Source organism: Heloderma suspectum, chromosome 4 (assembly GCF_057233095.1).
Source record: "Heloderma suspectum isolate Gila_16-S chromosome 4, 16-S_ref, whole genome shotgun sequence".
NCBI lineage: Eukaryota > Metazoa > Chordata > Lepidosauria > Squamata > Helodermatidae > Heloderma > Heloderma suspectum.
In genome coordinates, this window is record NC_139461.1 from 126,458,365 (window position 1) to 126,484,632 (window position 26,268).

General features: G+C 46.0%; 1 protein-coding gene across 4 annotated transcripts in view; it reads right to left on the reverse strand.

The window, feature by feature from the left end:
* Positions 1-619: 619 nt before the first annotated feature.
* The window catches only part of LOC146347384 (uncharacterized), a 144,644-nt gene continuing 118,995 nt past the window's right edge, over positions 620-26,268 (reverse strand). For 3 of the 4 annotated variants that reach the window (XM_084848142.1, XM_084848138.1, XM_084848141.1), the window contains one exon: positions 23,667-24,206. In XM_084848142.1, coding sequence (XP_084704268.1) covers positions 24,188-24,206 — 19 coding nt within the window. In that variant the 3' untranslated portion in view covers positions 23,667-24,187. Of the gene's footprint in view, positions 950-23,666; positions 24,207-26,268 lie in introns of those variants that run through there. The other variant, XM_084848139.1, reaches the window with a different exon arrangement.

Below are 26,268 nucleotides of genomic sequence, written 5' to 3' on the forward strand. Positions count from 1 at the left end.
CACAAAGGGGTGAGCAAAGCTGCCAAAAAAAAAAATATTTCTCTTGCATAACCTTTAAAGAAAGAGTTGTCCTAACTTCCTTTACATTTGGTTGTCCTAACCCAGTTGAGCCTCGATAAAGCCTTTTTTCTAACAGCATCATTATATGTATGTTTACGACTGGGGAAGGCAATGGCAAACCACCCCACTATAGTCTGCTATGAAAACGTCAGCATGAGCGGCATCCCTCTGGGGGTCAGTAACGACCCGGCACTTGCACCGGAGGAACCTTTCTTTCTTCTTACTCAGAAGTAAGTCCCACAGTCTTCAGTAGGGGTTACGCGCAGGCAGTTGTGCATAGGATAATTAAATTCTTCCTTCCCGCCTGCCCTCCCTGTGCTTCCAGAGTCTTTCCAAAATGTTAATTCTGTAATGTCTGGATATGGAAATGTGCCATGTAAGAGTTTGACATTGCTGCAGCCGTTTCACCAACTTGCAGAGCAGTTATGCTAATATGTTATTACTTTTGCATGCAAGTAGTTGAAATGAGTGCATAGGAGTGCAACCACTTAAACCATATATCCCCATTTCCAGTCCCCCCCCCCCTATTGTGGAATTTTCTTTCTTTCTCTTTTTTAATACTAGGCAAATAATCTAGTTTTCCTCTCTTTATGGAACTCAATTTTACTTGCATATCTTCATTTCCACTTGTCTGTTCAGCAGTAGTGATGGTTATGTGATAGTATAATTTCTTTTGCAAAGCCAAAGCAATTTGAAGAAACTGCCATGAAGTGCAATCCCAAAAGGCAATGCAAAAATGGCAGCTGCAGAATCACAGTCTGAAGAATCATAACATCCAGCTCTGTTTGAAGACATCCTCTATTTGAAGGGCTCTCCTGTCCAATCCTAGTTTAAAGATAAAGAACCTTGAAGACCGTTGGCTAGCAACAGTTAGCACCTGAAAAACAAACTGAACAGGTAGGCACTCAGTTCACCTGGTCATGATCTTCCACATTATGATGTGATGGACTGCATTTCCATTTCCATTTTCAATTATAATTATTTCTAAATTTCCATCCATACATATAAATTAGCAAACAAAAATTTCATGCAAATCCCTGTACTCTTTCTGGGTGATGCACCTCTTTTTTGGTGGTTCATAAGCGGCCACTCTGAGGAATTGGGGAGTCCATGAACAATTTCATACACAGCCCAAACAGCAAATTTCACAGCAAAAACTGAACCCAATGGAAATTTTGTGTACCACTGTGAAGATTTGAGGCCTACGGAGGCAAAGGGAGGGGGGAGGTCAGGCTTAGAGGTGTGGAGTTTTCTGTTGGGAGGGTGTAACCCTGAGAAGAGTAGTTTCATTTCTCCAGTTAAGTGTCAGTTTCATTTCTCCACTTAAATTTCATTTCTTCAGGTTTGAGGCAGTGCTTTCAGTAAAGAGTGGGGAGGGTATATAGAGAGAGCCAGTAAGAGTGGAGACAGCCAGAGCCTTAAGTGAGAGCACAGTCTGAAGAGTGAGCAGGAAGAAGCAGGCAAGAAAACTCTAAGGACAGCTAGGGTAAAGGTAGGGATGTACAAAATGTACTTACCTTTCTGTGGATTATGTTTATGTTTATGGTGGGGGGGAGTCGTTCCATCCCTTCCCCCCGGAATCCTCGATGGCCGGCTGTGCTGCACGACAGCTCCGCAGAGCAGCCGGCTAGGCCCAGGCCCAAGCCGTCCGCAGCCGGATTTCCGGCCACGGAGGGCTCTGGGTAAAACAAAAACAAAAAATTGCATACGCAAATGGTGGTGGCTACAGCCGCCGCCATTTGCGTTCCTTATTTTTGGCCATCTTAGTCTACGTAAATATTTACGTAGACTAAGACACCAAAAATAAGGAACGCAAATGGTGGCGGCTGTAGCCGCCGCCATTTGCGTACGCGTTTTTTTTTCCCAGCCATGATAGGCTACGTAAATCTTTACGTAGCCTATCACGCCTTGAGAAAAAAACCAAAACCCACAAGTCTGCAGATGGTGGTGGCAGCAGCCGGTTGGAAGACCAGCCGCCGCAGCCGCCGCAGCCACAGCCGCCACCAGAGCTGCCGCCACCAGAGCTGCCGCCACCTGGAAGATCCGCCATTTGCGTTCCCGCTTTAGCCGTGATAGGCTACGTAAATATTTATGTAGCCTATCACGGGCTACCATAGGGACGCAAATGGCGTCCCCTACTCAGGATGCCATTTGTGTCCACAGCAGCCTGGCAGTGGCTGGAGGACCCACTGCGGGTGGGCCCGGCTGGCGGCTCCCTGGCCTGGCCACAGAGCGGAGCCGGCCGATCAGGATTCCAGGGGGGAGGAACGGATCACCTCCCCCCCGTCGAGGATTTCAGGGTGAGGGACGGACAGAGCGCCTCCCCCCCACCACATCCCCACCCTGGACGAAACCAGGTAGGTGTTTTGTACATCCCTATGTATCACTCACCTCTATTGTGTAAATACCTTTAGTTTATTTGCTAGCTTCAAATCTACCATAAACTGTTGTGGTTAAACCTTGTGTCTAGAGTGTCAATCACCCCATGTCTACAGACTAAACCCCATGTTACTGGGAAGGGAAAATTTAAAAGCAGGAAGGTGGGACTCTTAAGGAGGCAAGTGATCCTTAAGGAGTTGCTCTGGGGGTCCAGGTCTTAAGGGGAACATTGACAACCCCCTATAATTTACTTAGGATGCAATCCTATGCATGTTAAGACAGAAAAAAAAAACTTCAACTCCCAGCATTCCCCAGCCAGCAGTTCCTTTATTTATTTTGTACACCTCTGTCATGTCTCCCCTTACTCGCCTTTTCTCCAAGCTAAACAATCCCAGCTGTTTTAACTTCCCTCAGGGGAGTTGCTCCAGCCACTTGATTATTTTAGTTGCCCGTTTCTGCACTTTTTCCAACTCTACAATATCATTTTTCAGGTGCAGTAACCAGACCTTTTGTGGTGCATTCCAAGTGTGGTTGCATCATAAATTTGTATAAGGGCAGTATTATACTGGCAGTTTTATTTTCAATTCCTTTTTCTAATGATGCCCTACATGGAATTGGCCCTCTTCACTGCAGCCACACACTGAGTCAACATTTTCATTGAGGTGTCCACCACAACCCCATGATCTCTTTCTTGGTCACTTACCACCAGATCAGATCATATCAGCATATATGTGAAGATTTTTCACCCCAAGTTGCACCACTTTACGCTTGCTTAACTTGAACTGCATTTGCCTTTTTAATGCTTAGTCTCCCAGTTTGGAGAGATCATTTTTGGAGTTCTTTGCAATTAGGGATGTACGAAAGTGACTTACCTTTCTGCGGATTATGCTGATGCTGGGGGGGGAGGCATTCCGTCCCTCCCCCCAGAATCCTGGCCGGGGGGGAGGCACTCCATTCCTCCCCCCCAAGAATCCAGGTCGGCCGGCTCCGCTCCGCAGGGATTTTGCGGAGCTGCCGTCCAGCTCCGCCAGCAGCTGGACATATGGGACATCCTGGCCATAGCCGCCGGCATTTGCGTCCCTGCAGTCAGCCATGATAGGCTACGTAAATGTTTACGTAGCCTATCACAGCTGATTTAAAAAAACAAAAACAAACGCGCGTACGCAAATAGCGGCGGCCATGGCCGCCGCCATTTGCATTCTTTATTTTGGCACGTCTTAGTCTATGTAAACATTTATGTAGACTAAGACAGCGAAAATAAGGGAACACAAATAGCGCAGATGCTACGCTATTTGCGTTCCCGTTATTTTCGCCTTCTTAGTCTACGTAAATGTTTACGTAGACTAAGACATGCCAAAATACGGAATGCAAATGGCGGTGGCCATGGCTGCCGCCATTTGCGTACGCGCGTGTGTTTTTTTTAAAGTCCGCCGTGATAGGCTATGTAAACATTTACGTAGCCTATCACGGTGTTTTTTTAAAATCTAGCCGTGATAGGCTACGTAAATCTTTACGTAGCCTATCACTTTTTTTGTTTTTTGTGTTTTTTTTTACTGGAAATGGCGGCGGCGGCAGCCGGTTGGAAGACCGGCTGCCACAGCCGCCGCCACCAAACCACCGCCAGAGCCGCTGCCGCCACCGCAGCCGCCACTGGAGCTGCCGCTGCCAGGAAGATCTGCCCAAGGTAAGTCCCGTCCTGGGGGGTGGGGGGGTGGCGGGCTGTTCCGCTACCAATTTCGGGGGGCCAAATGAGCTGACATTCGGCCTCCCCGAGATCCGTGGCAGAATTCTCTGCCATCCGTATTTGCAATCCTTTTTTGTTTTAACCATCCTAGAAAACATAGGAACATACTTTTTTTTATGAGTACCCTGTTGACTGTTTTCTTCCAAGATATTTAATAGTAAGATAAATAATATAAAACCAGATTCAAAGCATTCTGTCAACTTCTCAAGGAAACAAAAGGGATAGTATTTAATGCCTCTTGGGAGATACAACAAAGTTAACCAAAGGCTTTGGACTGTTTTTTCCTAATTACTTGGAGATTTCACTTGAGGCATATGATGTTGAACTTCTGCCATAGCTTTCTAGTGCAATTTTAACCCCCAGTTTGAAATATGAAAACCCAGAAACAACAAAATCCATTTTAAAGACTTATGCATGAGAGAAGCCTTTCAGAACTGTTAGGTTCAGCTAGATTATTTATTTATTTATTTATTTTGCTGTGCAACAAAGTAAATCCCAGATTTCAGGAACCGTAGAAACTGCTGAAGAGTATTCTCCACTGTTTACCATCCAGAAAAGCTGAACATATGAGGTGTGTTTTTGTGTAGGAATGGGGCAGAAATGTGTTTGGTTTGCATTTTTATGCAGTCTTACCAATTTGCATGACCCTAACTGGAACACAGTTAAATGTCAATAGTTGCACTGAAATTTGTAATAAAGTTCACACATCAAAAAAGTGTACAAATTATGTATAGTATAGAAAATGTGTACAAAAATGTGTAAATTACAGAGAAGTGCACAACTCCTGGTAGAAGAGAGGGACAAGTCCTCTCAAGAAGGCCTCACAAAACAGGCAAACACTCACATGCATGTATACTCTCTCTCACGCACGCATGCACGCACGCACGTACGCACACACACATCACGTCTCAAGCACTAACCCTTTGAAAAGAGGGCCACCACTGGCAAGAAAGGCTTCCTAGAGACAACTATAAAACTTGTGTTTGGGAGGCAGAGGAAACTCCATATCCCATGCTCCCTCAGAGAAACAGGACCATAATTCTTTGGCCTCTCCTATTTCTAGCAAGACCCTCCTGTCCTTAGTAATCCTTCTGTGCCTTCTCAAAGGTAACTACCCTACTTGCAAAGGAGGATGGGGGACTGGCTTCAGTGTGGGCAAACCTCATTGCAAGTGGGACGTGAAGGTCAAGGGATCTGGGCCTGATTTGCATTAAGAAGACACTTTTCAGGTGGTAGAGTTTCATCTTCCAAACTCCCCCAATCAGATCTTTGTCCTCAGCATCAGTATTGATGTGCATTCTGCTGTTTTCATGATTTGGAGGGGGCATGATGGTGCAGAACATGTTGCAGCCTCCTTCCCACTGACAGCAGTGGGAACTGAGAGCATAATTCTTCAGCCAAAGTTCAGCAAGTGGGAGGCCTGAGCTATGGGAATGGTTGAAAATCTCATAATTAGTCATTGGTGCAGGCTATAGTATTTCTGGGATGAAATCCTCTCAAGGAATGAACGTGAGCAATGTCAAATTGAGACTGCTGAGGACACTACATTATTTACTGTTGCATGCAAGAAAAGGAAACATCCATAGCAGAGACATTTTGGAATGTTGATGAAAATGGCAGAAGATATTTCATTGTGGTGCCAACTTGTTTTTCCCTGGGACTCTTTGATGTTTTCACAACCCATCTGCCTGAGGTGATGTTGTAGTGAAAGAAGAGACCATTCTGTACTGCTGTGTACTACTGCTGTTTTGGGCTTTTGCACAGGGCTGGCTCCACAGGGAGGTTAAGCTGAGTATTTGTCAGGACAGTGATGGCTTCAGAATTGGGGGAGCCTTTGGGCAAGATGCCCGCAAATGGCCCCCTACCTGAGTGGGTCCACCTTCCTCTGGCTTCTATCTCCACTGCCCATTCACATGCTTTCTCCCTCTGGACCCAAGTTGCACAACTGCCCAGAGGGAGGGCACAAGGCAAATGAAGGATGCTGCTCTGTCTTCTCATGCTAGCACTGGCTTACCTACTTGGAGAGGGCAGGGGAACAAGCAGTGACAGCAAGGAGGAGCACCAGCAAGGCCAGGAGGCTCCAAGGGTTGGCAGTGGGCTCCCTGCAGGAGGTGTAGGTCTCATCAGGTGCCCAACAGTGCCTACCTCTGATGCCAGTTCTGTGTCAGGACCCCAAACTGTGCCATCCTTTGCACTTTGTATGGAAGACTCATGGAAGTCAGAGGCAGTGAGAGAGAATTCTCCATTTGTATGCTTTGCTTATTCTGAGACTTGTGGACCCCTTGCGAGTGCTTTCCTAGAGGGCATCAGAAGCCCTATGTTTTCACCTAGGAAGGCTATGATGTAACAGATGGAAATTTACATCCCCCCCCCCTGAATTTCTCAGGAATTAGGTGCTACTCTTAGGGATGCCCATGGTTCTCCATTCATCCATGGGTATATGAGAGAAGGTATCTGCTTTCCTTCTCCTGTGAATTGGACTGGTGGCACAGGAATAGAGCTCCAGGGATTTAGCCAGGGTCAATAACAAAGGCAAGGTCAGTAGGCAGCCCAAAGGCTGGATAAGATCTAGGTTAATTATAGAAATATAAGGCAGGATTGTAGGAGCTGGTACACAATTGGTGTTCCAGCAGTCTGTGTCTAGAACTGAAGGCATTTAAGCCTGAGCCTTCAGAGCCCCACCTAGAGCACAGCTGCAGGCCATCAGTGCCATCTGAGGAATGGTCTACTCACAAGTTTACCTTTACTCATGAGGAGTCCTTATTCCTCGGGTGGACACTTCTGTGTCTGGTAGTGAGTCAAGCCTTCAGCTTTAGGCATCTGTGCACTGTGGGGCTAGGTGGCCGCTCGGCATCTTCCTCTGGGTCCAAGAGGGGGCTAAGTGTGTTCCGAGGGGAAGATATGATAACCATCTCCTCTGAGGGACCAAGATCCTCCTGATCTGTTTCAAGTTCCCTCAGCACAAGCAGCTCCTCTGAGATGTTTGGCTTGGGGACCCCAGATAATCCTACAAAGAGGAGTGCTCCAAAGGAAGCATAACATTTGGAGCCTTATCAAACCACGTGGGGTTATGCCTCAGGAGTAGGGCTGATCCAAATGTCCCCCCCCACTTGTGTAGAGCCTCTGTCCCCCACAACTATGGGGGATTTGGGTGGGGTGGGGTGGAACAAAAGTCAAATGACAGTGCTGTGCTGAAAATTTCAGCTCTTCCATTTTTGGCATTTTGTGTGGGGGGTGATGAAAACTCTGGAGAAAGAGGCTGGGAGGGGAGAGAATTTCAGAGAATTTTGGAGAGCGGGGCAGGATTTTCACATACCTCTTTTTAAGTGTAGGCAATTCTTGAGGGGTCTTCTTTCTACTTGTTTTTTTTTTTAACTCAGGACTCTTCTCCAGCCCTGCAGTTCTTCCTGAACTCCCAAGAAACCATGTGACTTCGCCCTCTCCAATAGGCATTCAGGAAAAACTCCCTGCTTCAGAAGAGGCCTGGGTTCCTGTCAGGGATGTACGAAAGTTCCGCCATGGATCTCGGGGAGGCTGAATGCCAGTGCATTCAGCCCCCTGAAATCGGTGGCAGAACAGCCGGCCCCCCCACGCCCCCCAGGATGGGACTTAGCCTGGGCAGATCTTCCTGGCGGTGGCGGCTCCGGCGGCAGATGCGGCAGCTAGTCTTCTGACCAGCTGCCACCGCCACCATTTCCAGGTTAAAAAAAAAAAAAGTGATAGGCTATGTAAAGATTTACGTAGCCTATCACGGCTAGATTTTAAAAAAAAACACTGTGATAGGCTGCGTAAATGTTTACATAGCGTATCACGGCTGACTTAAAAAAAAAACGCACGTTTTTCTACACTATTTGCGTTCCCCTTATTTTCGCCATCTTAGTCTACGTAAATGTTTATGTAGACCAAGACGTGCCAAAATAAGGAACGCAAATGGCGGCGCCCATGGCCGCCGCCAGTTGCGTATGCATGATTTTTTTTTTTTAATCAGCCGTGATAGGCTACGTAAACATTTATGTATCCTATCACGGCTGACTGCAGGGTCCCTGCTAGCCATTTGCGTCCCTGCTAGCCAGCGGCCAGATGTACGGCTGCTGGCGAAGCCGGCCGGCGGCTCCGCAGAATCGCTGTGGAGCACAGCCAGCCTACCAGGATTCCGGGGGGGGGAGGAATGGAGCGCCTCCCCCCCGGCGAGGATTCCTCCCCCCCCACCATCAGCATAATCCCCCAAAGGTAAGTGATTTTCGTACATCCCTAGTTCCTGCAAGTGCATGGTTGGTGGGTGTTTGTTTGTTTTTAATAAAAATAATAGAAAGAAGACCCCTGAAGAATCGCCTACACTTAAAGAACAACAACAGCATGTGGAAACCCTGTCCCCCTCCCCAAGAAGAAAATTCTCCCAAATTCTCCCCCTCCCTGCAAAAGAGGCAGAAAAACAATGCCTCTTTCACAGGGAGAAAAAAAGTCCCCCCAAATAGGTGGCAGGGTTCGGCACAGCACTACTTTCAAGTAAGGATGGGGAAGAAATTCACTTGGCTCACATTTTAATACCTAATTTCACATTTTCAAACAGATAGGTGAACCAGGGCTCAGTTATCCTTCGACATTCACATTTCTGTGAATTTGCAATGGAGTTCTCCAAAATGTGCCTACAAAAATGCACATATTAAATTCATATGCAGTTTGGTGTGCATTTCTACTACATGGATTTTATGCATTTTTTCCTAATATAAACATTTTTGCAAGTAGTTTTTCCTAATATAACATATTGTTCAGCATTATTTTTGTGTACATACGGATTTTTGTGTGCATGTTTCACTAACATACACATTTTTGGAGTGGAGAGCTCCATTGCAGAGAATGGAGAAAAGTGTTAATTTTGAATGATAACTATGATTAAGCTCACAGATTGGTCTGAAGATGCAAAATCAAGTGTTTCTCCCCAATGCCTACCTCTGAAAAGAGGTGGGATGGCAGGTCATCCCACCTCACCCCACCGTGAGTACTGAATGGGTCTAAGTATTTCTTTATTTTTTTTACAACATTTATATACTGCTCCACATCCAAACATATTCTGGAGCAGTGAACAATACAAGATAAAAAGAATAAAAACACCGTATTAAAACATATAAAGAATAAAACATATTAAAAATGTTTTGTTTTGTTTTTAAAAAAACAGAATACAGTAAAAACTGTGGCTAGTCAATCAAAGAAGGCTTCTTGAAACAAAGATGTTTTCAACAGGTGCCAAAAACACAATGTTGGTGCCTGCAAGACCTCCAGAGTAGGGATGGACAAAAGGGACTTACCTGATCCCACAGCTTGCTTCGCGGTGGGAGGGAGGCCCTTCGGTTCTCCCCCCGAAGTTCAGGCAAGGGGGGGAGGCGCCCCACCTCGCCTGGCCAAAATTCAGGCCGGGGGGGAGGCGCCCCATCCCTCGCTGCCAAAATTCAGGCCGGGGAGGAGCGCCCCGTCTACCCGGCCACGAAAAAAAAAAGTAAAGTAAAAAACAAGCAAACACACACCTGTGATAGGCTACGTAATGATTTATGTAGCCTATCACGGCTAGATTTCCAAAGTCAGCCATGATAGGCTATGTAAATCGTCACGTAGCCTATCACGGTTGACTTTGAAAAAAAAAAAAAGCACGTATGCAAATAGCGGCGCCCATGGGGAGCCACCATTTGCGTTCCTTAGTTTGGCACGTCTAGTCTACGTAAAGATTTACGTAGATTACAGCGAAAATAAGGGAACGCTATTTGCATTGCCCTTATTTTCTCTGTAGTCTACGTAAATCTTTACGTAGACTAGATGTGCCAAACTAAGGAACGCAAATGGCGGCGCCCCATGGGCGCCGCCATTTGCGTACGTGCTTCTTTTTTTTTTCAAAGTCACCCGTGATAGGCTACGTGACGATTTACCTAGCCTATCATGGCTGACTTTGGAAATCTAGCCATGATAGGCTACATAAATCGTTACGTAGCCTATCACGGGTGTGTGTTGTTGTTTTTTTACTTTACTTTTTTATTTTGCAATGGCGGCGGCGGCAGCCAGTCAGAAGACCGTCTGCCGCCGCCGCCGCCCCCGCCGAAATGCCGCCGAAACGCCGCCGGGACCCGCCGCCGAGAGGGACATTCGCATGAGGTAAGTCCCATCCCGGGGGGGGCGGGGGGCTGGCAGAGAATTTCACCACCAATTTCGGGGGGCAGAATGCATTGGCATTCAGCCTCCCTGAGATTCGTGGAGAAATTCTCCACCATCCCTACTCCAGAAGCAAAGAGTTCCACAGAAAAGGAGCCACCACACTCAAGGCTGTACTCCACATGGATTCCAATTAGGCTATAGGTCCATACAGAACCAACAGGAGTATCCCACCTGATGATCTCAGTGACAGGGCAGGTTTATAAAGGAGGAGGCGCCTTCCCAAGTATCCTAGTCCTAGGTTGTTTAGGGTTTTATATATTGGTAGCAAATGCCAATGCTTCCAAAATGCATGAATTTCTGGGTGGCTTAGTTACAGGAAAGAACAAACATGCTCTTGTCACCTGCCTGCCATTTTGTGGGTCTTTTTAAATTAGAGCACTGGGAAAATGAGAGACATGTATACATTTAGATCACATTTTTTAAAATGTAATGCAGGGAGTGGGGAGAAAAGCTTACCAAAGACTGTAAGTTAGTTGTAGTTAGAGATCTTCTGAGGAGATCTAACTATACCAACAAAGTGTTGCCAAGTAGGAGAAACATGTTCCAGAGGGATACATGTTGAAAGTTCTGGCAAGCCTTCAAACCTCTTAAATACATACTTGTTTACCCAGGGCTTTCCCTGACTTGTACTGGATTGTGACACTACTCCATTTTATGATCATTTATTTTGTTGTAATGCTTTTAAGTATTTATTGGTATTGTTCTTACACAGTTTTTATATTGGTTTTATAGTGCACGTGCACGCGTGTGTGTGTGTTGAACCTCTTAGAGATTTTAGGATATTAGGTGGCATAAAAGGAGTATAAATAAAAATGAATAAAATAGATAGTTGGACTATAAGGAAGAGAGCAGCATTTCTGATTTTGACCCCCACCCCCATTCCCATTACAGGATGTCAGGAGAGTTCCAACAGGAGTAGGCTGAGCACTTTGCAATATGGAACGTTCAGCCTCTTACAGTAAAAAATAAAATCGTTTTTAAAGTTTTAAAGTGTTTTCAAAACAGCGCACGAATACAAAGAGAGAGGCACCAGCAAATAGGTGCTCACTGACACGTAAACATAACTTCAGTCAACAAAACCTTCACAGTTGCAACAGAACCACCAGCTGTGGGAAAATTTGCATTTTTCCAGCAACAGAAAATGGTTTCATTTGAATGCTGAGGGGGGAAAAAATGTGATTTGCCTGCAGCTGAAACACTAGCTAGAGGGGAGGGGGAGAATTTAGCCTACCAAACAGTGGGGCAAGAATGTGGGAAGGAAGGGCAATGGATTTTTATTGATCATTTCAGGAAAAAAAATGCATTCAGAGGCCTTAAATATAATGACCTTTATTCAAAACTAATAGCAATTGGTATCTGTTCTTCTGCCTGTATTTATTGAGGGTTTGACCCCCTTGGCCCTGGCTTCCTCAGGATGAAAAGGGAGGTGGGTTTTTTTAAGTACCACCATTCAGCTAAATTACATTATCCTAACAGGTAATTGCGCAGATTTTAGTCAGTTATCCTTCCCTCATGTCAAAAAGTTATGGAGCTTTGTCATAGTCTACCAATCCTGGATAGCAAGTAATTTTACCACAAGCAAAAGGCAGATTATGTGGAGTGGAGAAGTGCCTCCCGTCCCAACTTAAAGAGACCTGTTGACATTTCCCATTACTGCAGCTTCCATTCCATCCACAAGCTTTTTCTACTTCTGAGTTGGTAATGAGTACATCACACATTCCTCTTCATGGATCACTGCCTTGTTGTGGCGAAGGGGCCTGTGTAACTCAGTGAAGCCATAAGCTATGCCGTGCAGGGCCACCCAAAATGGACAGGTCATGGTGGAGAGTTCTGTCAAAATGTGGTCCACTGGAGAAGGAAATGGCAACCCACTCCAGTATTCTTGCCAAGAAAACCCCATGGAATGTGTCACAAAGCTAAAAGATATGATGCCAGAAGATGAGCCCCTCAGGTCGGAAGGTGTCCAATATACTACTGGGGAAGAGCGGAGGGTATTTCCAAGTAGCGCCAGAAAAAGTGAAGCGGCTGGGCAAAAGCCGAAAGGACACTCAGCTGTGGATGTGTCTGGTAGTGAAAAGAAAGTCTGATGCTGTAAAGAATAATATTGTTTAGGAACCTGGAATGTAAGAAGGATGAATCAAGGTCAGCTGGAGGTGGTCAAACATGATGGCAAGATTGAACATCAACATCTTGGGAATCAGCAAACAAAAATGGACAGGCGTGGGCGAATTGAATTCAGGTGACCATCATATCTACTACTGTGGGCAAGAATCCCTGAGAAGAAATGGAGTAGCACTCATAGTCAACAAAAGGGTGGGAAAAAGAGTACTGGGATACAATCCCAAAAACGATAGAATGATCTCAGTACAAATCCAAGGCAAACCATTCAACATCACAGTAATTCAAGTCTATGCCCCAACCACTGAGGCCGAAGAAGCTGAGGTTGATCGGTTCTATGAAGACCTACAACACCTTCTAGAACTAACACCCAAAAAAGATGTCCTCTTCATCATAGGGGATTGGAATGCTAAAGTAGGAAGTCAAGAAATCACCAGGATAACAGGCAAGCATGGCCTTGGTGTACAAAATGAAGCAGGACAAAGGCTAAGAGAGTTTTGTAGGGATGTACGAAAGGGACTTACCTGGTCCCGCAGCTTGCTTCGCGGTGGCGGGGAGGCGCTTCGGTTCTCCCCCCAAAGGTCAGGCCAGGGGGGGAGGCACCCTGCCTCGCCCAGCCGAAATTCAGGCCGGGGGGGAGGTGCCCCGCCTCGCCTGGCCGAAATTCAGGCCAGGGAGAAGCGCCCCGTCTCCCCGGCCGCAAAATACAAAAGTGAAAAAAACAACAACACACACCCATGATAGGCTACATAACGATTAACATAGCCTATCACGGCTAGATTTCCAAAGTCACCCGTGATAGGCTATGTAAATCATTACGTAGCCTATCACAGGTGAGTTTGGAAAAAAAAAAAGCGCGTACGCAAATGGCGGCACCCATGGGCACCGCCATTTGCGTTCCTTATTTGGTCCCGGTAGTCTACGTAAAGATTTATGTGGACTACGGCGAAAATAAGGGCAACGCTATTTGCGTTGCCCTTATTTTCGCTGTAGTCTACTTAAATCTTTACATAAACTACTGGGATTTACGTAGCCTATCACGGCTGACTTTGGAAATCTAGCCGTGATAGGCTACGTTAATCGTTATGTAGCCTATCACGGGTGTGTGGGGTTTTTTTTACTTTATTTTGTAATGGCAGTGGCAGCAGACGGTCGGAAGACTGGCCGCCGCCCCCGCCCCCGACGAAATGCCCCTGAACTCCTGCCGGGACCCGCCACCAAGAGGGACATTCGAGGGAGGTAAGTCCCATCCTGGGGCGGGGGTGGGGGGGTGGCAGAGAATTTCACCAACTATTTCGGGGGGCCGAATGTGTTGGCAGATGGAGATTTGTGGAGAAATTCTCCGCCATCCCTAGAGTTTTGCCAAGAGAACACGCTGATCATAGCAAACACACTTTTCCAAAAGCGCAAGAGGCGACTCTACACATGGACATCACCAGATGGTCAATATCAAAATCAGATTGATTATGTACTTTGCAGCCAAAGATGGAGAAGCCCTATACAGACAGTAAAAACAAGACCTGGAGCTGACTGTGGCTCGGATTATGAGCTTCTTCTTGCAAAAGTTCGGCTTAAAGTGAAGAATGTTGGGAAAACAACTAAACCATTCAGGTTAGGGATGAATGAAAGGCACTTACCTTTCACGGATTATGTTTATGGTTGGGGGGGAGGCGTTCTGTCCCTCCCCCTGGAATCCTCACCGGGGGGGAGGTGCTCCGTTCCTCCCCCCCCCCCGGAATCCTGGCCGGCCGGCTGTGCTCCGCAGGGATTCTGTGGAGCCGCCGTCCAGCTCCGCCAGCAGCCGGATATCCAGCCACTGGCTAGCAGGGATGCAAATGGCGGCAGCTGTAGCCGCCACCGTTTGCGTCCCTGCAGTCAGCCGTGATAGGCTACGTAAATGTTTACGTAGCCTATCACGGCTGACTTAAAAACAACAACAACAACGCGCGTACGCAAATGACGGCAGCCACGGCCGCCGCCATTTAGGGGTGCACGAAAGCCACTTACCTGGTCTCACAGCTTGCTTCGCGGTGGGGGGGAGGCGCTTCACTGCTCCCCCCGAAGTTCAGGCCGGGGGGGGAAGCTTCCCTCCTCGCCCGGCCGAAATTCAGGCTGGGGGGTAGGCGCCTCGCCTCGCCCGGCTGCAAAATAAAAAGTAAAAAAAAAACGCCCCCGTGATAGGCTACGTGACGATTAACGTAGCCTATCACGGCTAGATCTGCAAAGTCAGCCGTGATAGGCTACGTTAATTGTCACGTAGCCTATCTTGGGTAACTTAAAAAAAAAAAAAGCGCGTACGCAAATGGCGGCCCCCATAGGGAGCCGCCATTCGCGTTCCTTATTTGGTCTCTGTAGTCTACGTAAATCTTTACGTAGACTACGGCGAAAATAAGGGCAATGCAAATAGCATTGCCCTTATTTTCGCCATAGTCTACATAATCTTTACGTAGACTACAGCGACCAAATAAGGAACGCGAATGGCGGCTCCCTATGGTGGCCGCCATCAGCCGTACGTGATTTTTTTTTTTTAAGTCACCCGTGATAGGCTACGTGACGATTAACGTATATAGCAGAGTATATAGCAGAGAATAGCATGGAGGGACAAGAAGACCTTCTAAAATGAACAATGCAAAGAAATTGAGGAAAACAATAGAATGGGAAAGACTAGAGATCTTTTCAAGAATATCGAAGATATCAAGGGAACGTTTTGTGCAAACATGGGTATGATAAAGGTAGGGATGTACGAAAGGCACTTACCTTTTGCAGATTATGTTTATGGTTGGGGGGGAGGCGCTCCGTTCCTCCCCCCCCCCGGAATCCTGGCCAGCCGGCTGTGCTCCGCAGAGATTCTGCAGATCCGCCAGCCGGCTCTGCCAGCAGCCGGACATCTGGCTGCTGTGTAGCAGGGATGCAAATGGCGGCGGCCAAATTCTTAAAGAGATGGGAGTATCAGACCACCTTACCTGTCTCCTGAGAAACCTGTACAAGGCTCAAGAAGCAACAGTAAGAACCAGACATGGAACAACCGATTGGTTCAAAATTGGGAAAGGAGCAGGACAAGGCTGCATATTGTCACCCTGCTTATTTAACTTATATGCAGAGTACATCATGAGAAATGCCGGGTTGGATGAATCACAGGTCGGAATTAAGATTGCTGGGAGAATTATCAACAACCTCAGATACGCAGATGATACCACCCTAATGGCAGAAAGCGAAGAGGATCTCAAGAGCCTCTTGTTCAGGGTGAAAGAGGAGAGTGCAAAAGCTGGTTTGAAACTCTACATTAAAAAAAAAAACTAAGATCATGGCATCTGGCCCCAACACTTCCTGGCATATAGAAGTGGAAGAAATGGAAGCAGTGACAGATGTTATTTTCTTGGGCTCCAAGATCACTGCAGACTGTGACTGTAGCCATGAAATTAAAAGATGCTTGCTCCTTGGGAGCAAAGCTATGGCACACCTAGACAGCATAGTAAGAAGCAGAGACATCACCTTGCCGACAAACGTTCGTATAATCAAAGCTATGGTTTTCCCAGTAGCAATGTATGGCTGTGAGAGCTGGACTATACGGAAGGCTGAGCGCCGAAGAATTGATGCTTTCGAACTGTGGTGCTGGAAAAGACTCTTACAAGTCCCTTGGACTACAAGGAGGTCAAATCAGTCAATCCTAAAGGAAATCAACCCTGACTGCTCATTGGAAGGACAGATACTGAAGCTGAAGCTCAATTATTTTGGCCACCTAATGTGAAGAGAAAAGTCCCTGGAAAAGACCCTGATGGTGGGAAAGATTGAAGGCAAAAGGAGAAGGGGACGGCAGAGGATGAGATGGCTAGATAGCATCACCAATTCAATGAATATGAACTTGAGCACACTCCAGGAGAGAGCGGAGGACAAGAACGCCTGGCGTGCTATGGTCCATGGGGTCATGAAGAGTCGGACACGACTTAACGACTGAACAACAACAACATCACACATTGCCCCAGTAACTGCCAGTTTGGACCTCAGGGCTGCCAGTTTCTGACCATTGCCTATAATAAACCTATATCTTAGCTTGGCATTAAACAGTGACTAATCTATTTATTTTGAATTCTGTAGCATAAAGAAAAGGAAAAATAACAACAACAACAACAACCCACACCATCTTGCCCTGCTAGTGCTGGTGGAAGGCTTTCTTTGTCTAGCTTTTTGATCACACACATTTTGACTGGATAAAATGAAAGTTCAGAGCCTGTTCAGCCCTTTAAAACCTTAATTTGCCATGACATTTCATAAGGAATAATCTACATATCTAAAGGCAGTGAATGATACAAGTTCTTTGTACCTCAGGATAAAAAAGGAATTATTTCTTGTCTGTTGTATATTACCATTATAAGGTGCTATTTTGTGAACACTGGATGTAGCAGTATGTCATAAACCCTGTGGATTTTCTTGAATATGTATGATTGTCTTGGTGAAAAGTAAGGCTATATCATTAGAATAATGACATTCAGATTTAATTAGCTAGTAAAGCTGTCTTTAATTAACTTGAAACTAGTTGTACAAGGGCTGATATTTATTAGGAATAACTGTTTATTTTTAAGGCTATGATTATTAAGGTCCATAAATTAAGACAGGAGGCTTAATAAAGTAGTTTTAAGCATTTGGGATTCTGAATTCTTCTAATACATTGCAATGATTTTTCCTCACTTCAGCTAGTAGGATGTTCAGGAACACACACTCAGCTATTCTGTAAATCCAAAAGTCACCTTTATATACCTTTCTTCTGAATTTTAAGTAGACACCTTGCTGTACTCATCAAGTAACCACAAGCGACCATTTTATGTTTCATGAACATAAGATTGTGCAGTCTCCATAAGGCACACACTGAGCGACCATCTGCTTGTTTACTTTAGCTTTCTAAATGAGAGGCCAAACTCTAAAAACTGATATTTTGCTTCTAAATGTTTGATGGCACACACTGTTGATTGCCAATATGGTGTTCATTTGAGGGTGTTAAAAAAGAAACGTTATTTGCAAATGAACTGCATGGGGCTTTAAAATGAAATGCTTCTAGTCCTCAAAGACTATATTTGTGTGTTTTTTTGTTAGTTTTTTAAAAAAGAAAAAAGACAGAAAGAAAAGAAGAACGATTGGCTTAATAATATCCTATCTAAATCTTTTTAATTGCCTGCAAACTTGGTGAAATATTCCTCATTCAAACACAGAAATTTAATGACAAAGAAAACAATGAAATGTCTAAGAGCAACTTTTCAACATCATAATTCACACTTTACCTCAAGGCAAGCCCCAGGTTGGTTTGCTGCATAAGAGAAAGGAGAAGATGGCACATGCACCCACCTCCATTCCACATACAGAAGATGAGTTGACTGGCCATTGAATTTTACTTCAGCACTGGCAATGGGACAGTGACCTCCATCTAGGGATGGTGTGGGTGCCAGCTCAGCCTTGGAGCCCGATGGACTCCCCCCACGCACTTGCATCTCCGTGTCATGCCCGCTGAGTATGTGTGCCACGTGGAGACATGTCTGCCACATGGCCTGTCCTGTACCCCTTAAACTAGCCTGCTGCCTTCAGGTGTGGTAGGGATGGAGGGACGCCCCCCCTGCCATCTGGGTCCTCTAGGCACCCACTGAGCTGCTGCCCCCACTTGCACCCCGCCATACTCACCAAGCCACCCATACCTTACAGCTACTATGTGTGGAATATTAAATTTACCGAAGACAGAGGTGAGTGCTCCATTCCGCCATGGATTCCGGAATAGGGATGGCGGAGAATTTCTCCCCGAATCTTCGGGAGGCCGAGCGCTGATGCATTCGGCCCCCCGAAGTTGGTTGGGAAATTCTCCGCCAGCCCCCCGCCCCCCCAGGACAGGACTTACCTTCGGCGAATCTCCCTCTCGGCGGCAGGTCCTGGCGGCAGTTCGGCGGCATTTCGTTGTGGGCAGGGGCGGCGGCCGGTCTCCCGACTGGCTGCCGCCGCCATTGCAAAAAAAAAAACCTAAAGTAAAAAAAAAAACCCACCCGTGATAGGCTACGTAACGATTTATGTAGCCTATGATGGCTAGATTTTCAAAGTCAGCCATGAGAGGCTACGTAAATCATCACGTAGCCTATCACGGGTGACTTTGACAAAAAAAAGTGCGTACGCAAATGGCGGCGGCCATGGGGCACTGCCATTTGTGTTCCTTATTTTGGCATGTCTAGTCTACATAAAGATTTACGTAGACTACGGCGAAAATAAGGGCACGCTATTTGCGTTGCCCTTATTTTCGCCGTAGTCTACGTAAATCTTTACATAGACTAGACGTGCCAAAATAAGGAATGCAAATGGCAGCCCCCCATTTGTGTACGCGCTTTTTTTTTTTCCAAAGTCACCCGTGATAGGCTATGTGACGATTTACGTAGCCTATCACGGCTGACTTTGGAAATCTAGCCGTGATAGTCTACGTAAATCATCACGTAACCTATCACGGGGTCTTTTTTTTTTTTTACTTTTTGTTTCGCAGCCAGGGAGACGGGGCGCTTCTCCCCGGCCTGAATTTTGGCCGGGCGAGGCGGGGCTCATCCCCCCCGGCCTGAATTTCGGCCGGGCGAGGCGGGATGCCTCCCCCCCTCACCTGAACTTCGGGGGGAGAAGCGAAGCGCCTCCCCCCCACCGCGAAGCCAAGCTGCGAAAAGGTAAGTGACTTTCGTACATCCCTACTCCGGAAGCCGGATTCTTTGGAATCTGGCCTCATTGGGGTCTGTGGCAGATTTCTGTAACATCCCTATGCACAGGTGTATGATACAGATGACACAAAATTGGGTGGGATAGCTAGTACTTTGGAAGACAGAAACAAAATTGAAAATGATCTTGAGAGACTGGAGTGCTGGGCAGAAAACAGAATGAAATTTAATTGGGATAAATGCCAAGTTCTGCACCTAGGATAAAGAAACCAAATGCACAGTTACAAGATGGGCAATACTTGGCTCAACAATACTACAAGAGAGAAGGATCTTGGAATTGTGGTAGATCACAAGCTGAATATGAACCAACAATGTGATGTGGCTGCAAAAAAAGGCAAATGCTATTTGGGACTGCATTAATAGAAGCATAGATTCCAAATCCTGTGAAGTACTAGTTCCCCTCTACTCAGCACTGGTTAGGCCTCATCTGGAGTACTGTGTCCAGTTCTGGGCACCACACTTTACGGAGGATGCATACAAACTAGAGATGGTACAGAGGAGGGCAACAAAGATGATCAGGGGATTGGAAACAAAGCCCTATGAGGAGAGACTGGAAGAACTGGGCATATTCAGCCTTGAGAAGAGAAGACTGAGGGGAGATATGATAGCACTCTTCAAGTACTTGAAAAGATGTCATAGAGAGGAAGGCCAGGATCTCTTTCCAGAGTGCAGGACACAGAATAATGAGCTCAAGTAACAGGAAGACAGATTCCAGCTGAACATCAGGAAAAACTTCCTGACTAGACCAGTACAACAATGGAACCAATTACCTAAGGAGGTAGTGGGCTGTCCCACACTGGAAGCATTCAAGATGAAGCTGGACAGCCATCTGTCAGGGATGCCTTGATGTAGATTCCTACATTGAGCAGGGGGTTGGACTCGATGGTCTTATAGGCCCCTTCCAACCCTACTATTCTATGATTCTATGGTTTTATACTGTTCCCATGTCTCAGAAGGAATATCATCCGTACACAGCCCCAGAGTGCTGCAAAAATCAGCCCTCCAACCACAAGGCTTGTGAACCGCCCAGAGAGCTTCAGCTATTGGGCGGTATAGAAATGAAATAAATAAATAAATAAATAAATAAGGCTGTTTGCAAAGTGAAACACTAGGGATTAACTTGTGTTTGCATGCATAAACTGTGGCATGTTGCTATAGATTAATATATTTTCCCCCCACAATAAACTAGATAATTGATCAGGCATGATGCTAAAGGCTTGTCACAGTTTTGATTCTCTTTGCTTGAGGTAATTTAATGAAATTGTCCATTTCCTGGAAAAAGTCCCTCTGAGCTGTTTCCAAGAATCCAATGGCCTGGTAACCTGTTTAGCAACTATTATAATGTTGTCAAGTGACCAGACGGAAAAAAAATAATACAAGAAGAAAACTTGGCCAGCCAGGTATTTACCTCTGGGTCACTTGCCAGATTTTTTTCCCCTTATACATGTCAGAAAGTGGGACTCCTTGACAGAATGTTTTTGAGAAAAGCTGGATAGGGATATAAGATAGATAGATAGATAGATAGATAGATAGATAGATAGATAGATAGATAGATAGATAGGCAGATAGGCAGATAGGCAGATAGGCAGATAGGCAGATAGGCAGATAGGTAGATTCAACAGCATCATTTTCACTTAATGTGTGTGGTTTACAGAGTTCACTGTGGAGCCAGGTCATTGAGCTCAGCTCTGTTGGGAATATTGCAACTTCATCTGCAAGTTACTGGAAGGAGGCTTTTAGTTAGATCATGGGGATTTTGACCACAGCTAGCCTTAAGATCTCTAGCCTACAATGTGGGTTCCTGTGATTTCTTCTTTTGCTGCCCCCCCCCCCCATTGCTGGGAGCATTTGTATTTGCTCTCTCACTTCTGCCTCTATAACAGAACATTTGTGATTAAAACCATCTTACCTTTTCTTCACCAAAGAAGGGTGCGGTCTCCTTTTATAGTCTTGTGCACATGTGCGACTGGTAAACACTCATTCTGTTTTGCTTTTGCTTGTTTGTTTTTTCTCTGCTGATTGCCTTTCTCAGAAGAGGCATTGTTACCAAATAATCCCATCAAATTCCATGAGCATCATTTTGTACACAGACATGTTTTCATGATCCCACTGACTGATTTTGCTAAGGGAGGGGAGGAGGGCTGGGTGGCAAAGCAACACATCTACTTGGCGGTGGCACGTGTGGGGGTTGCTCTCACACCTACTTCCTTGCACAGCTCCTTTGGACCACACAAGAAGGCTGTCAAGTGTGCAAATCTCTGTATCTGTCATCACCAGACACAACAGCAAAAAGGACACTTTTGTTACTCTGCCCCTCACTGGACTCAGCCCACTGCCCCCACGCAATTACTAAAATAATTTAAATTGAAAGTTGGTGACCTTACATTGCTAAGTTGCAGGAACCCTGCTCAGACATTACATTTGTCTGAACGCGGACTGGCTGAATCTGTGCTGGCAGCAGGGACACTCCTGAAAGCTCTGCCCCAAGCATCTCCAGACATACGGTCTCCTCTGCAGCCCATTATGTGTTTAGCACAGAGGGCAGGGGTGCACCTGCAAGCCCCATGCCCCAGTAGCTCTGGGCACATAATCTCCTCTACAGACCTTTGCATATTTTGTGCAGAGGGCAGGGATGCACCTGCAGGGTCTGCCCCCAGCATCTCTGGGCACATGACCTCCTCTACAGACCTTTGTGTATTTAGTGCAGAGGACAAGGGTGCACTTGCAAGCTCTTCCCCCACACAATCTGGGGGGATACAGGCTCCTGTACAGACCTTTGCATATTCACAGCAAATGCCTGAATAGGGCCAGGCTCTCTCCTGAATCAACGATTAATGGTACATGGCCTTTTCTCATCACAATATCCCCATCTTGCCCAGCCCTAGATATACAGCTCTCCTCCACTTGACATGTTGCTATGGTAATCTTCCTCTTGCACTCCAGGCCCTTGTTGTTACTGCAAAGGTCAACCACTGCCTTGGCAGCGCAAACCTATACAAATCTGCTCCAAAGCCAGCCCTGTTGACTTAAATGGGATTTACTCCCAGGTAAGTGGGTATAGGATAACAGCCTTAGCCTGCCTGGTTATTTCGCCAAGCACAGGGGAGTATGAGGGATGATGCTTGCAGCTGCCTGGTAAGTAACTGAAAACCTCCAAGCCGTTCACCATGTCATCTTAGAATAACAAGTTCAGTGCCTAGGCTGGAGCTGGGATGGTGACTGATAGGCTATAGCAAATAACTGCAGGAGCTGCTATGTCTGGCAGCTGGTAGCTTAGTGTCCTCTGCAGGACTGGTGCCAAGGACAAATGTCCTCTTTCATCCTGTGGGCAGGCAGCTTCAGATGTTGAAGGGGGAAAAAATTGGAAGCAAGCTCTTCCACCTGTGAACTGTCCATCACTTAGCTCTTGAGGCTCTAAACTTATGGTGTGTGTAAGCCTTTAAGGCCCTATTTGTCTTAGACAGATTGCAGTGAAAGAGCTCCTGTCAATGTCTCTCTCTCTCTGCCACCCCCCCTCCTTCTCCCTCTTCTGCTGGCAGATCTAAAGATTTACAAAAGGCACGGCAGGGACTACTGTGTGAAGCCCCACTGCTTCTTCGCACATCCATCCATCCTCAGGGTCTTTGTTCTTCATTAGCTCTCCTAGGAACTAATGAGTGACGGCCCGTGGACAGCACTAGGATGAACCATAAAACATCATTGCTATTAAATAATGGGCTCTGAGTACAGTCCATGAAAAGACGGTGACTCTACTATGGGGTCTGTGCAGTGGTGGGGATGGGGGAGAAGTGGAACTCTTACTACACCTCATTCCAATGATGAATGGAAATACCAAACCATTTCTCCAAGACAGTTGAGCATTTGGAGCTCACAAAAGCTTGTCTGGGTAAGGTGCATCAATAAAACCTGCCGTTACGAAGGATGACTGCAGAACCTTTCTGTATGGGTATTCATGATGCTTAAAATATATTCCTGAATATACACAACTGCTTACCAATAGAGATAGATATAAAATAGCATGCCATGCTCTGCGGCTCTTTTCCTTAACAAAGTGCAAATGGCTGCCAGAGTTCGGCTTCATAACTTCACTAATGTAAATGGGGAAGGGGGGGGGGAAGTCTCATGAAGGGTTTGGTTCTAGTTTGACAAATGCTCCCCTCTGCCTCTGAACCACAGTAATTTTTATCGAGAGATATGCCAAAGTACCTGTAAATAATCTGGGCATCTGGCAACGTGTAGCTTCCATTAGTTCCCCAGTAGAACTGTGGCTGATTGTCTGTGCTTCTTTCCACTCTGATAAATTTTGGCCAGCAAAATGTGATAGCAAATTCCTCGAATAGAGTTTTGGGTAGGTTTTTTTAGCTCAATATAGTGTCCTATTGTGAGATGTAGGATAACGCACATTAACACAGCAGAGACATGCACAATTGAATCCTGTACTGGTTCAAATAATCTCTTTATGTGATCAAACTGAATATTCATTAGTATTGAGTATTACCTTGAAAGTCATGGATCATAAACAAATTGCTTGGGATATCTTTGTCAACTGTCATTGAGGTTTTGAATGAAATGCCCTGCAGGTCAGGTGGTGATTTCCTATTCCTCATACCACTGGGCTTGCTGGTTGGAGGAGAAGACAGTTTAAGTAGGGATGGACGAGAATTTTGTTTAAGTTCATTTTTAGAAGAATTTATGAAAATTCACAAATCTCTTCACATTTGGGTCAGAAAGAATTTGAGATTTAAAAAAAAAAAATGAATGTGGGCGAAACTGAAACTGACATCCATCCAGGCCCAGGACTTTGAATGCTGAGCGCTTAAAAAGCTGGGTTTAAATCCCTGTGTATTAAACCAGGTTTCTGATGCTGAATTAAAGCTGCCACCTCTTTTTCTTTTCTTTTCTTTTCTTTTCTTTTCTGAAAGACTCCTCATCTTTAACTGCTACATGGCACACAAGTACTTCATGACCCTTCATGAGATCTAAAAAACAAAACACTGAATGTAGAAGGCAAAACTGACAGATCCACCCATCTAGGACACTAGGACCATAGCTCAGAGAACAAGCCTTCAGTTCCTTGGAATCATGTGATCCAAGACAGCTAATCACATCTCACTGCTTGCTATAAAAACCTCCCATATTTGCTGCACATCCTTGGTCTGGGCAGCTGCTTGTGGAGAGGCTACCAGGTTGTCTGTCCTTTCCTCCCTGTTCTGAGTGCACCAGATATTTGCCAGCACATGGGCCTGTGTGCCCGACAGTGTTTTTGCCATTTATTATTTACTGGTAAAATGTCCATCATTATGAGAGTGGAGGGGAGGGCCTCTCATGTCATAAAGATCTGAAGGCATGCAGTATGCACTCAGAGTGCCATGGGCTGACTCACTGAGTAGGGTGCAGGCCCCCAAAAGGAGGAGACACCATGCTGGATCCCAACATAGAATCTGGCAACCATGGAGGACTCTCAGCTGAGTCTAGAGAGAAACAATCTGGGACAGGGATGGGGCTGCATCTCCACTCTCCAGACAACAGTTGCCAGCCAGACCTTCCAAAGCCCTGGGAACTTCCAGGAGGTTGCCATTTTAAAAATGGCGACTCCCTGGAAGAAGACCAATCGAACTGCTTCCAGGCCTCAGGAGATGGCAGTGGTGGCAGAGAAGGAAGTGGCAGTGGCGGCACAGCAGTGGAGAAGGCAGAGAAGGTGGTGGTGAGGAGAATGCAGCGACAGCTCAGGTAAGGACCTGAAGGCTCGGGGGGGGGCAGAGCTCCAAAGTGCACCAAGTGCTTCGGTGAGCCCCCAACCCACTCCTCTGCTTTGCCTCAGAAGGGACACAAAGTGACCCAAAGCAGCCCTCTTCGACTTGGAGTTCAGGCCTTGGGCCAAAGTTGTGTACAGCCCTAGTTTATAAGAGTTTTGCCTCACTCTGATCATTATTTAACTCTGATCCTGCATTTCCACACACACACACACACACACACACCAAGCTGCTCAAGGCAGCTAACATAAGTATCCAGATTAACAAAATCTTAATTAAAATATAGCATAAAAACCAATACATTAAAATCACAGTTAAAATCATAACAATAAAAGAAATCAATAGCACCAACCAATTAACCTCCACCCCCCCTTCAGCAATGTAACAGTTTATATACCTAAGGCCTAACTGAATAAGAACTTGCTTGCATGGTAGCAGAAGGACTATATTAATTCAGAGTAGTTTTAATGTTGCATTACACCTATTATACAACACATTTGATTGTTGTGTGTGCTTTTAAATTGTTGTCTGCATTTTGTGAGCCATACTGAGAACTGCTTGTTAACTTTCAAAACAAAGTTAATGAGATTTTTTTCATTTTTTTTAACAGAAAAAAAGAAGCTTTGCTCTGCTTCAAGTGGTGTCTCAGCTATTCTCAACACCGTGGCAGTATTTCCTTTGTAATTTGGACATAATGCCTTATGGGAAGTATGTCATAATGCTGTTCACAGGGGCATTCTTGGGGAAGGGGAGAAGCTGGAGCCGCACCATTAGCCATCCCCCCCACCCAGAATTCCCCTGGGGGGATGCCACTACACCAGGCTGCAGCTAGGTATGCTGCTTGCCTGGGTCGGGTAAGTGCTGGGGGTTCAGCAAGCACTGTGCAGGGTGGCCACAGGGTAGTTCATTCATCCCTAGCTGTAGCATCATTCCCGTGATGTATTGTGTCCCATACAAAGGAAAACTGGTAGGCTGGTAAGCTGCTAAGGATGGCCAGGCCAGCGCATGAAGCCAGGGGTGGGCAATTTCAGATATTTTGCCATACAGCTTCCATCAGCTGTAGCCAGCATAGCCAAGGGTGAGAGATGATGGGAGTTATAGGCCAAAACATCTGGAAGGCTACAAATTGCCCACCCCAGCCTTAAGCGCTGGCAAAACATTTTCTTTCTTGAAAAACAAACAACAAAACCCACCTTGTCTTTAAGTGTAAGCCCACCCTCTGAAATTCCTTAGAATTAATCTGCTCTCCTGAAAGTTGCTGAATATCCCCCCTTCCAAACTTTCCAAG